Consider the following 13,582-nt stretch of genomic DNA (forward strand, 5'->3'; position numbering starts at 1 on the left):
TCAATAGGCGTGAGGCTCTTTATGACTCAGAGCTCGAGTGCGTGAGGCAGAGCTGGTGGCACTTCGGATCACTTCCATCCATCTGTGAGGAGGCACGAGGAGAGACACGAGCAAAAGAACGGTCAATTCCTAAAGGAAAGATTTCTTGAAAGACACAGTCTGCGCTATTAGTTGTACACAGTTTTTTTTGCGGTGCCAGCGGGAGCGTCTTGCTTGCTACTTTACTCCTAAGAGTATCCAAAGTCAAGAGGCTCTGGATACAAATGATGGCCAAACGCATATATGAAAGCAGGTTGAGAGAGGATAAACAGGGGGGATGAGACCCAAAATTAATGAACTTAGTAGTGGTTTTACTTGTTCTGCAGACACCAAGTCTCTTTCTTTTCTCGATGGTCCAAGTGATGAGCAGTTGAGACCACTCAATTCTAGACTGAAAAAATGCAATTTAGCTGCAGTTCCTACTTCTTTTTCCTAGAACTGAGAAAGGGCTTTTGTGTTTTTTTCCTATTCTACTCATTTATTTAATCACCTCTTTCCCACAATTTGCCTTATTTATAGTTTTAGACTGACATGGCAAAAACTTAGTAATAACTTTCTTCAATAAGAGAGGACATTAAGATTTCTGACATGTTCATGCTTCATATAAAAGAGCTAAATTAGTTCCCAGTATGAACAACCTCAAAACACAATTTAGGAGGAGTGGTGCCTGTTTCCTGGCTCTCTGTGTATCTGAGATTCAGTGGGAGGTGTAAGAATTACACGCTGAAGTGGCAGAAATCCATAGTAAGGACAGCTGCTTCTGTGAAAAATCAGAATTTTATTTCAGGTGTGGATTTTCCATCCAGTTGCACTAGAGGGAGTGAAGTTATTCTGCACAGCTATGGAAAAGTCCTGTGATCTGTTTACATGCTTCCTGAAGTCTGATACATCTAGAGCTCCCCGTGCAGCCAGCCTGATCCATTTTGACTGGATAATTCCTGCACCTAATGCAGGATTTGTAGCAATTACTATCACAGCTACGACTTTATCAAACCCAACCACTTGGTTCCAGCATTATCAGGTTTAAAATTTCTTTTAAAATTTTAAAGGGTTCTTTCTCTAGTTGTGCACAACTACTGGCCTGTATTACTGAACCAATTTACTAACTGCTTATACTAACCTTGTTCAGAAGAAAATCCTGGAATTACACAAAATTCCCGCTCGCAGAAGACGGACTTACCTTTCAAATGTGTATTCACTTTCAGCCCTGAAGTAGTACACGTGGGATTTAAAATGTAGCTTGAACACATAATCTTTGTGAATGTTTTCAGATTCGGAAGGAATGGTAAGTGAATATCCCAATAAAGGAAGGCTGGCTAAAGGATGATTGTCCTGAAAAGAAATGATGGAAAATGCTGTGAGATGGAATGCCCCTAAGTAAAAAGAGCACATAAGTAAAATGGAAGATAGATACACACTCATTTAAAGGTCATTGTCGCATTTCCACGTCTGCGTGGAAAAAAATACCAGCTGTATACAATGGTAATGATCTTAATTGTCTGGTAGTTTCAGCTTGCCCATCTTTATAGACCCCTCTCAGAAGGAGCTGCTGCAGGCTGATCCTGTCAGGAGTTCCTCCTAAGAAAGTTGTCTGAAATCTTGGACTTCTACTATTTTCAAACTGACAAACATAAAACTCCATCATCTGGCATCGGCAGAGCACCGTGCGTGTTCATCCTCGGCTTGCAAACGCCTACTCCTTTAGAAATGTAGCGGCCACCCTGCAGCTTTCATTGCTTAAGTCCTTTCACCTCATGGCATGGTACGTATGAGCAAATCATTTCTTTATCCCGTTTACGTGTAGAATATCCTACAATTCATTCATTCCTTTTTTTTTTTTTTTTTAAATTCAGAAATTCTATCGTTAAGGATTTCTCTAGCAATGAAAGGACAATGTAGCAATTGGAATTGCTCAGATGGATTAATCACTGGCTGCTGTTCTCTCTCGCTTGACTGAAGTGTCAGTGACAGTAAACAAAATTTATAAGTCACCGTTAAGTTTTTAATTGTAATAATCTCAGATTTTGTACAAGAGAAAACTCTTGTTTAAACTCGCAGCACAATTTCTGAGCGGTAGCGATATCTGTGGCACTTTTAGGGATGATATGCACTGTGACTGCTGAAAATTTCAGGGCACAAGCACGCGTTCTTCAGTGGACAAGCGAGCAGATTGTGAACGGGCTCTGCTCCACGTTCCAGCGTCAGTAAAGGCTGTGGAGCCGTGACCAGTGCACCTGCTTCTCCTGCCCACAGCATCCATGATGGATGTCCGCTTTCCTACGACCGCTTTGAAAAAAACAAAAGGTCTTCTCCAGCCACACACGCTTGTGCAGTCTGTTACCTGGTGCGATTTATAGAAGAACATACAGAAGTTGGTGAACACCACCCAAAGCTTCTGCCACCCGTTGCTGTTTTTGAATTTTCTTAGGAGATTTCCAGACAGCTGGTTCTGAAACAGATCAAAAGTAGCCAAATAAAACAGCGAAAGGTACCTGTGGTTTATTTATCATAAGAAAAATTATCTGCTTTTATCTGGTTGTATGTGACCTTGTTGTATGTGAAAATGTTTGGGTTGAATGGACATATTTTTCTTCTGCATTTTTCTACTACTAAGTAGTACTTTATGTAACATATTTTTTTGTTTGTAGCTGGGTACTTCCAAAACTTCAAGCTACTACACTTATTTTTTCTAGTTGAGGTGGCTTTCAGTAATATATTACCAAACATCGGTCAGTCTTGTTACCCTAGTCTGTCTTTGTTGGTTTTAAATGATACGTAAATAGAGTAATGGAAACAGAAAGTCTGACATGAATTTGTGATGTAAAGGAAAATTATGACATACTTTAGAATTGCAGACAGAGCTTGAGCTCTCAGTACCCAGTGAGTTCACACGGTAACTTTTCAAAGATTTCAAAAGCAAGGCCTGTTAATCTTATTCTTAGCCGCTCTTCACATAGTGAAGATGTAAAGTCCAGCATCGTTGTGCCTTGCAAATGAAGGGGAGTTCTCAGTGCGTCATTAATCACTTCCCATTCCTTGTGGACTGTAAGGGCTCTCTCCTGGATCAAAATAGCTGTTTACCTTATTCTCTTTATATAATGCAGAAGCTACTAACTTAATCTGTAAAGCTTAGGACTCAAAGTCTGGTGGTCCTGAGTTATCAGCTACAAATTAAATGTTCTTGAAAACGTTCTGTTTTCACCAGTTTTGGATATTCATGAAAGCCTTTGCTTTAAATCATCCCATTCTCTGATATCTGGACTGCTGCCTCCTTGCCCTAAGTTACAGGCGTTACTCCTTAATTTTCTGTTACCTCATTACTCTGGAGGATATCATAAAAGGACAGGCTTTGCATTCGGTACCAGCAGACATATGAAATGGAAACAGGCCGCTGATCACTGATCAGTCCAGCAGGTAGGGAAGTACAGTCACTGACAGAGAGAGGATCTTCTACCACGAGAGAGACAGAAAGGAGGGAGAGACACAAAGAAAATAAACAATAATGCTGCAGTGAGAGCCACCAAGAGAATGACGTGAGCATGAGCGTAACCCGCCACGCATGGAACAACAGTGGAGCTGAAGATGTTTTCGCAGAGCAACGTACGTCTCCAGGGCGTGTTTGGTCTTTGCTGCTTTGTTTGCATTCATTTCAGGCACGGGGAGGAACAATAATAAGGAACAACGAGCACTGATCTCAGACCAAAAGTTTTGCCTAACTCTTTTAATTGTTAGAATTATATCTATTTATAACAAGCCCTCTGCTTTAGGGACGAATATGAGACCTTGTTCCGTGCCGAACTATTCCTCCCTTGCGGAATATAAGGGTATAAAGAGCAGAAAATCCGCCTGCATGGGATCAAAATGGGGCTCTACAGTTAGGGCTTTCTAGTACAGCATAATTTGCTTTGCCACATTTCAGCAGCTCACACCCTCTGTTGAAAAACGGAGGCAGTTACACAAGCTATGAACGTTGCCTGCCCTTGCACCTCTACGTTCTGCCTCTGCAGCGCGTCTTCTCTAGAGCAACGGTGGCCTGACGTCTGAGGGCTGCCTCCTGAGCAGAAGCCAGCTCAGCTTTAAGATTCCTTTTACCGTTTTCGTTAAGCATAAATTTCCATTTGCTGCGGACTGCGATAAGGTACTCGGAGCTCCCTGGATCCTGTCTTGGGTGAAGGAAGAACACCTAAGCAGGCTTACCACCTCATCCTAAAACCTACACTGAACGAGGAGCCTTTCATTTTAATCTTTGAAAAGTCAATGTCTGCATCTCGTCTGTTGAGTACAGAATTAACAAATGTGTATCAAATTGGCTCGGCTGTGATCAGGGGGGGAAAAAGGATTTTTCTTTTGAGGTGGAAAACGCAAATAAAGAAAAAGCAGATGAGACTGAGCAATGAGACAAGGTTCCAGAAAAGATGGCTAGGTAAAGAAAGTACATTAGTAATACACATAATTAAAACTCTGGCTGCAGCAGCTAAAGACAATATCCTTTCAGCTCGAGCAATGACTTAATGCCTCTGTAACTGAAAGCATTAAGACAGTTTGACCTGCTTGCAATTTTAAAGGGCATCAGCATTTTTTTGGATGGTTACTTCTATGGAAATTACTGCTCTAACTGATTTGACAAAGATGCACTAAGGGAGCGGATGCGTGTGTCTTGACCGATGGTTTATGCCATCGTTTGGAGTCGGTTAAATAGGTGCGCCTGAAACTTCCCCAGAAGGAGACGACAGATTAGTGCACTTATTAAGGAGGAGCAAAAAGGAAATTGTCATTCAAGAGCAAGTCTGGAGCTGCAGGTCAGATCGTTCTGAGGCAGATACCTCCACAGCAATACTAAAGTCGATCATTGAAACACTGGTATTTCTGTGCCAGCAGACGTGCACCGTAGTGTTGCCACGGTGTGGTGACTGACGTTCGAGTGAGGTGCGGGATGCACTGAGGTCGTCCTCAGATTCCTGGTCTACAGTAGTTTCATCAGGAGACTCTATGAAATGCAGGGAAAAAGCATCTTTCTTCCTCTATGCAACAACATATATAATTGGAAAAATTAAACAAATCAATTCTGTCCACAATATTGTGAACTAATTTTAAACCACACTTCCAGAAATAATTTTGTGCAGATGTTAAGTAGTCTTTTTTTTTTTTTTTTAATACGTGTTTCTGCACGTGTTAGAATCAAAGACTAACTACCATGCTTTGATGGAGCTTCTAATACCTTCCAAGGACAGGCACTGCCCAAATCTTGTTAAATAGTTCCTGGAATCATTATGTTTAAGTCACTTCTCTATTCAATGAAACTTTCTGCTAACATCAACAAGAACATTAAAATGGCACATATATAAAGCTATAGATATGCAAATCAACTTCAAATGTACCAGTTTGACCTGTGGCCAGCATTTTTCACCACTTTGCTTAGAAGCAATCACCAATCATGCTGACCAAAGTGAATAAAACCTATTCTCTGGCATTTACTTACTATTGTCAGGTGGGCTGCTAGCCAGTAACTCTGGGGCAGGGCCACTGCTTTTCTCTGCCAGGTCTATTGCCATCTGAATGTCCTCTGTCCATTTGTCCATTTCGGCACGGGTACTAACAATGAAAATGCAGGTTTTATTCACTTTCATGCAGGCTGAAAGCAAACTCTAAGAAACAGTCACAAGCTGAACTTACTTTTAATGTAAATAAATAAATTCAGACACAAGATGCTAGGGTTTTTCTCCCAATAACTTAGTTTTGGTTCTGACTTGCACGATTGCCACTCTATTTTGTCCCACTCACTTTTTTTTTTTTTTTAAAAAGCAAGTGGCTTTCACAAAAGCATACACCTTTGAAATTGTTTTAGGAGCAAATCCAAACAAAATGACACCTCTCTGCTTTTCTATCTCTCCCACTGTGAAAGCTGCAGAGAAATACGGTTTATGTGTGTATGTTGTCTCCACTGAATTACCTTGCAGCAACAATGATGGACTGGTGTTGACCTCGTAGTGTTAGACAATGAGGAACCCCCCATTCCTCTTCACTTTCTTCTATCTGAGAGATAAAAGCCCAAATGCAGTCAGATTGCAGGAAGTATGTATTTCTTAAGGTGAATAAGTGAACTGAACAAGCTCTTACCATCGGGGGGAAAAAAAACTAAAGAGAAATATTCACAAACAACAGTTTCGAGCTAGGTGTTGAGAAAAAAATGGTGGCTTGCAAGTTGGAAAACCAGTAAGTTCTGCAATAACCTCTTAAACCAAAAGCATGACTTTGCTTTGTGTCCAAAAAGAGAAAGGAAAATAGTATTTTTATCAGAAGAGTGATTCATCATACAAAAGGATATGCTAAATGCTGGGAGTGCTCTGGACACTGCAGCATAACACAGTTCTGTTGTGAACAACTCCACACCAAACGGACATCAATAATTGAGTAGACTCCTAGAAACGCTAGATAAAACTTGAAGCCTCCCAGGTGTTTAGAGAAATTCAGTTACTGTGGTGGCGATCACCTAACTCAATTCTGAGGAAAACCGTATGGAATACATACAAACCCATGAGAAGTTCCAATGAAAATAAGGGGGAGGAATGAAAGTGTTTTGAAACTAGCAAAAATATTTTTTATATCCTATAAGGAGAAGAGGTAACTAGGTGCTATTGGCTCGAACTGGCTGTTTTCCAGAAAAATTGCAAGAGCTCCAAATGACATATTGCTGCCAGTTTCCCACTACTTTGGCTTTAAGATACAGAGCTGAAAACATCAGGAAATGTTTTTTTATAGAAATTAGATTGTCGCTACCGCACAGTGTGTCTATAAGCAATTGGTGATGAATTACTTGTAAGAATCATGGCTGAACTTACGGTTTAAAAAAATAAAGAACCCATCTCACGAAAGTTTGCATTATGAGGAAGCTGTCCCCCCAAACTACCTTTTTTCCCCCACTTCTGCTATATAATCACCTTTGTGTAGAAGGCTGCATAAACACATGCTGAACCCAACACAGCCCCATCAGGCACTGCAGAATGAAACCACAAGTACTCTGAATCAGCAAATAGCCCTTGGCTGCTGCTTTCAGTCCAGCAGAAATTCATCAAGCAATTAAGACGGGACCACAAATGGCCATTTAAGCATGAATCCCTCAAGTTCTCACAATACTTACTGTCATGCCGTACAGTGGAAGATGCCCATGGACTTTAAACTGATTTGATGCTGTCAGGCCTCTACTTGTGTACAACAAAATATCGTTAAACTAAAAAGCAAGAATTAAGAAGCATTATTAGAATTATGTTGGTATGTATGCATGTAGAAGAAAATATTGGAATGATAAATACGGGAAACTAGCCAGTACTTGCTGACTATTGATATGGTAGTCCTAATGCATGAATCCAAAATACTGGCTTCCACAACATTTCAGTACCTAGTATTAGCATCTGTTATTTTCCCTGCCTTCCTTCCCAGTTAGTCTCGGGCATGTTCCCACAAATTTCCACTGGATATCTTCCGATGCCTTCTAATATTCCCTTTTGTGATCTCTGGGTCAGAACTAACAAGCCGTAACAGCAGTGAAACCAAGTAGTACATTTCACACTCTGCCGCACTCTGCATCTATGGAAGACTGTTGGACTGGATGATCTTAAAGGTCTTTTCCAACCTAAATGATTCTATTATTCTATGATGATAAGTGTGTTTCACCGGTATTTTCTTCCGATTTGTGTGGAGAGATGAGCCAGAATGCCCGAGAGAGGTGTGCCCAACTGCACTCTTACGACGTAAGTGTCTGTCTATTGCTCCCCATATTCAGAAGGAAGATGGGAGACCCGGTTTAAGGTAGATGGCTTTAGGTTAGAAACATCAAGGTGAAGAGACCTAATATCTCAATTTGCGGAGCTTCCTTTGTGTAACAGTAGTTGTCAAAAGCAGGTGAAATGAGCACCTGCATTTTGTTGAATGCCATAATATGAATGGCATATTTTCCCTGTGCCACCTGGGTCAAAGGATGTTTTTCCTCAAACCAGACAGTTGCATCAAGAAAATCTTACTCCGTGGTGTGAAACAGAGCTCTCCCAAAGACATCTACGACCCGACAGCAGTAATTGATGAAGCTATGTGGGTCGACCACTAGAGGGGGATTGAATTTTGCCAATGATTATACATGTATTTGGAGTCCCACAATACTGACTCGGGATTTTACCTCCAAAATTCTGTTGCTCGAGACAGACCAAAGACTTGACAGTACAAGCAACTGACTTGAGAGTTTAGTCTCAATTTTTTAATGATTTATATAGGTATAATATCGAGGTATCGTCTCAGAACAAGAATTGTGGTATGCAAGCAAATGCGCACCATATTCATCAGGTTTCCTCTTCAGTGCCTTTAAAGGCAGAGGATAATCCTACCCAGGTAGATTTAGTGGTTAGATCTTTGGCTCATTTGAAAGGTTAATTGTCAAACAACTTGTAAAACCTAGCACACTCACAAGCTTTTCTACACACCCGCTTTTCTACACACCCGCTACACAGTGGTCTACTACATGCCCCCCCACACTGGACTAGAAAAATCTACGGACTCTGCTGGGCATCCCAGCACCCTGGCACCAAGGGCTGAGCAGCAGCAGGATGGGGGGCCTGGAAGCAAGTCAGCTGGCTGGGAAGAAAAGAGAGGAGGAACCATCTGGTCGGCTCTTGTGGATCAGAGACCGAGTGAGATCGCTGTAACCTGAAAATGCTGTGAGTGATGGTGGGAGGAGATAATCTTTCCTAGTGCAAGAGCTCCAAAAAGTATCTCCAGGTAAAGGCAGATCCATCAACATGCTGGGCACTTGTGGGCCAAAACTGGATGGTTTGTGGAGAAACTTGGTTCTGTAATGTGTCCCGAGAGCACTATGTAGATTATCATCCAGGAGTTACTCTTTATCTTCTTTTCTGGGCATGATCACCAATTCTGGTGCCACTTTTCATTTTATAATGACTCCGCTTTTATTTAAGAAAATGTGCTAGGAGGTATTATTCTATCATGATATTCACAGTGTCATATAAAAATAAGTAGTTCTATCTTTGTAAGAAGCAGTTACAAAGAGAATATTGGGTTCAGACAGAAACCTAAGTTCTTAACAACCAGCTACATAGGTGATGTATTATGTTAACTTAAACAAGGCTGTTTAAAAAAAACCCCAAAACTTACTGTAATTCACAATTCGAGTCTAACAGTTTGCCTCATAGTTGCCTATAGTTACATTTCATTATATAAAGAAAAAAAATGTCTTCTCACTTACCAGGAAGAACATCCGTTGCTGTAAACCTTTTCCAGACAACTTACTAAGACTGCCCAGCCTAATGAACTCCTGTGGGCGATAAATACAAAACAAATATTTATCTTCTGCAAAAATAATGATGATTTTTATTATGCAAACGTAAATAAGACTACTTGGTTATAGGACTGACTTGACTATCAGTCACCAAGACTTTTTATTTTCTTTATTAAATATGATAAAAATCTTATTTATAGGATAATTTCTTTCCATTCATAACTGTCTTTAGGATAAACTCCTTCATAGTCTTTCATTCATTTTAAGAAAATTCAACTAGCAAAATTTTCTTTACCTAACATTGATTCCTTCAGACAGCTCCCTCTTTTGTCAGTTTTGAATGAGTATTTTTCATGTTACAAATGATGTAAAAACTAACGATAAGTTGGCCCGTGTGTTACTGGTTAGCCACTGGTAAGCTTCTGTTGTGCGTAAGGCATACACAGCTCTTCACTGAGATGTAAAACCAGCCACACAAATCAACATCACCATCAGCAGCAGAAAAAGAAGGAAATTAGTCTGGCAGTGTGAGTTATTCTAGTACCATCCATGTCATGTAATACAGTACATTAATTCAGATCAAACTATTTAAGAACGTTTAGGGATGGAATTACAGGAAAAGTAGCACATCTGAAACTTTCAAAATGCTGGATTTCCTGGGCTTACTGTGAACTATACCGTAACTCACCCTTCCACTTATCTGAAATCCATGAAATTATCATCTTTCAGTCACTCCCTCCACCTTCTGCCAAGAGGTTTATATTTATTTCTTACAGTCTTTCAAAGGTCATTCTACTCATAATTGTGCATGTAAAAGGCATATAAAGCATCAGAATCACCTGCAGCTTAGCAATAAACCGGCTGTCGAAGATTAATCTGTTCAGAGCGAGACTCCGGTCGCCTTAGGGTTGCTGTGATGTGTCCAGTCCCCCTACCTGCATTGCTTAAGGGCTAAGGGGTGGAAAGAAGAAGTGGCTGGAGGTGTTATCCCTATATCGCGGTAAGCTCATGTTACCAGAGAGGCCACTGGAAGCTGTTGTCGGCCACCAAAGAATATCAATCATAATTACTATTTATACAGTACCACCTAATGGTCACTAGCAGGCTTAGCAGCACCACGGCAAGCGCCACGTGAACACGCGGATCAAGAGCTGCAGGCCACTGCAACCTGCAAGCACAACCGACCGCAGGTTGTTTTAATGCCCAATACAAGAACCAGCTTGGTGGCAGCCAATACAAGAACCAGCTTGGTGGCAGCAGAGACCCCAGTTTGCAGCGATGCGAAGAGGATGGTTACCTACAGCTGCCTTTAGGACAGCTGAATCACCAGCCTAACACGAGACTTCTTCTCCGAGACATGGAGTTCAGACACCTTCGGGTAAACCCAGCCACGGCTGACGGTGGCATTTGCCTCCCAGCCCAGCCTGCGCCGGGGCAGGGACTTCAGCCGGAGCCAGAAGAGCGGCCGCAGGGCTGGAAAGCAGCGACATCTTGGGCACGTGCCAGAGCGTGGTGGCCAATGCGTTTTGCCTTGGCAGACAAACAACCTCTGCGCCTCCTCTGCCGCCTTCTTGAGCTTCCTAGCAGAGGAAGACTGCTCTGTCTTTAAATAGAATAGGGTAGCAGAAACGACCGATGACAGCATTTAATTTCATGTGAGACAGACACGCACGGGCTGTGAAATATCCTGCGGGGCTTGCCAAGGAAGTGAACGGTCTGCGGATCACTGGAAGGAGGCACGAGCCATGGCAGCGGCTTGGGAGACAGGGAAGAGGCAAAGAGAGGGAGTGGGGAACAGCCACAAATCGAGAAATACCCATGCTCGGCGCTGCCTTCCCAATGGCACATGGACTTCAAACCCCTTCTTCTAAATGATTGAATCCTTAAATGAATTAGACCCTAGAGAGCTCAGCACGCTGCCTCTCTGTCGCGGCCCCGCTGTGGCACTAGGCACGGGCACGGCTCGGCACGCAGACCCCAGGCTGCGGCTCTCGCTGGGCGGCGGCGCGGCCGGCCTGCAGGACTGCGTCAGGGCTGGATGGCTGGGCTGCAGGGCAAGTTCAGGGGCTGCCGCATTTGCAGCTCAATGCAAAGCTAATGGTTTTTTTCCAAGCTGTTTCCCAGAAATGCATAAGGGGCAAGAACAGCCCAGCGATGCATTTTCTCCAGCATTTCAGTTGCCACAAGTACTGTTTTTGTGTATTACACACAAAAGTCAGGGGAGTGGGGAGGAAATTACTTCAGCAACAGACAACTCTCAAGTTTGCACGCACAGATACGTGCACCTTGAAAAGTAAAAAAAGCTACAAGTACTACACTGAGGCTCATTTATTCTGAAATAAGCCTCCGCTTTTAAAAAAGCACGACAAGTAAGAAAGAGATGTTGGTGTTTTTATAACACAATTAAAAGTGTTTACTTAAGGCAACACTGTTTCAAAAATTATTGCCTAACATTATGTGTTGACTAAAGAGACTGCTTGTCCCCAGGGCCATGAGTTTCAAAGCTTGGCATTGTGAAAGGGCTGAAGGTCCTCCAGCACAAATGCCTTTCTTTCCTTTAATCTGCTATGCTCTAGCATCGAGGGTTGGAAAAAAAAAAAAATTAAGGGCAGCAAAAAATGAGGAAATGTGTAACTGCTCAAGCTTTGAATACTGTGATAAATATCACATATTTACTGCCTCTGTTGTAACAGATGTTTGGAATTGCCTACAACCATCCAAATCTATAATAAGATAAACGTACTAAAATCAGTGAAAAGGTAATAAACACGATTGCTTCTTCCCACTTTAAAGGCTGCTGTTTTCTATGGTATTATTGTGTTGACATTTGACAGTTTTTGGTGAGAGAAAACAGTTCATATGAGGAAAGGCAATTTCACAGCTGCTCCTGTGAAACAGGTTTCTAAAACTTACCTAATGCTTTGAATTGTATCAGACCTTGATCACAACTCTGCTACTTACCCTTCCTGGTATCACCAGATTGTCTATGCCTATCAAGTCTTTCTTGAGTTCATGCAGCTTCTGGAAGTTCTCCATCTTGATCATATTGCCATGGAGCTGAGCCACCATTTCAGAAATCTCAGCCAAAGCAGCTAGATGGACAAAACCATAAAATGCTTATTAAAAATTCACAAGAATGTTCATTAGAGAGATGGCTTTTGTCCGCAGCACCCAGCTTGTGTCACCCTTCTTGTGTTACTCTTCTCCTTCAAAGTGTAAAGCTACTCGGGCAGTCTAAAAACCACACAAACTCTGGACATCATCTTATGGAGTGGAGAGGGTGGAGTGTTGTAATGAAGAGACAGTCTATTTCTTCAAACAAAAGTTTCTTCTATTTTAGCCACAGGAACTTTGTAGGAATACTCGAGTCAATTCAGAGCACCAATGAATGGGTTCTCCGAAAGGACTTAATTTCCTGCATCTCAAATTAATCTAGGGATCTTCTCTATGCTTGAAAAAACCACATTTTTTCCACAACCTGCAACACACTGGGTAAGGTCCATATTTGAAAATACCAAGAAATGGCAGCATAATTTATTGTATCATCTCAGGTGGTAAACCCAGTAATTTTGGGGTTTGTCCTCAGTCCCTGCAATGAGAACAACTCAAAAGGGCTGCATGCACCACGGCTCTACTTCACTCTCTCCAAAGAGATTCCCAACAACGAATGACCTAGCACCTGGGAGTGATTTTCCTAAGGAAAATCTCCATTGTCAAAGGGGAGTTTTGCTGTGTGAAGAAGGATCAGGTGGAATACAAGAGGAAGCAGACACTACGAAGTCCCACTCTGCAGCAGCAGAAGCCAAATCAAGTGCAGGCTGCTGCAGATCTGCTTCCCATGCCTTGTCTTCTGCTGTGCCAACAACGCAGTAAGTCGACTCGGGGAACTAAACTGAAAATCACTGCACCACTTGACCTTTTCTGGGGGACCAGCTCATGGACTGGCTCCCTGTGCCATCACATACATGAGCACCAACCTTGATATGCCTAAATGGACAGGCAGTCTCTGAAGGGGTCAAACACACTGGCTGACTTGAGTGCTGGAAGAGCAGTTACAGCCACTTGTGTTAACAAAATACAGTCAAGGGAACAGTAACAGTGGTTCTTCCTTCTTACATCATTGCTCAGTTCATCCACCTGTTAGTGGGAGACCTGTGCTCTCTGCTGGGATTCATATCCACATCTCCCCTTTTTTTTTTTCTTCCTTTACTCTCTGACCTTTAACAAAAATCTGCAAACACCTTAGTAAGAGACTGATCC

General features: G+C 42.1%; 1 protein-coding gene across 5 annotated transcripts in view; it reads right to left on the reverse strand.

Moving 5' to 3' along the window:
* FARP1 (FERM, ARH/RhoGEF and pleckstrin domain protein 1) overlaps window positions 1-13,582 on the reverse strand; it is a 172,761-nt gene continuing 159,179 nt past the window's right edge. For all 5 annotated transcript variants that reach the window (XM_075716494.1, XM_075715744.1, XM_075715057.1 and 2 more), the window contains exons 18-26: window positions 12,284-12,414; window positions 9,290-9,358; window positions 7,178-7,267; window positions 5,990-6,072; window positions 5,519-5,631; window positions 4,863-5,026; window positions 2,381-2,488; window positions 1,220-1,371; window positions 1-82 (exon numbers count right to left, since the gene is read on the reverse strand). In XM_075716494.1, the coding sequence (XP_075572609.1) occupies window positions 1-82; window positions 1,220-1,371; window positions 2,381-2,488; window positions 4,863-5,026; window positions 5,519-5,631; window positions 5,990-6,072; window positions 7,178-7,267; window positions 9,290-9,358; window positions 12,284-12,414 (992 nt within the window). The remainder of the gene's footprint in view (window positions 83-1,219; window positions 1,372-2,380; window positions 2,489-4,862; window positions 5,027-5,518; window positions 5,632-5,989; window positions 6,073-7,177; window positions 7,268-9,289; window positions 9,359-12,283; window positions 12,415-13,582) is intronic.

This window comes from Pelecanus crispus, chromosome 1, assembly GCF_030463565.1.
Source record: "Pelecanus crispus isolate bPelCri1 chromosome 1, bPelCri1.pri, whole genome shotgun sequence".
NCBI classification, from domain to species: Eukaryota; Metazoa; Chordata; class Aves; order Pelecaniformes; family Pelecanidae; genus Pelecanus; species Pelecanus crispus.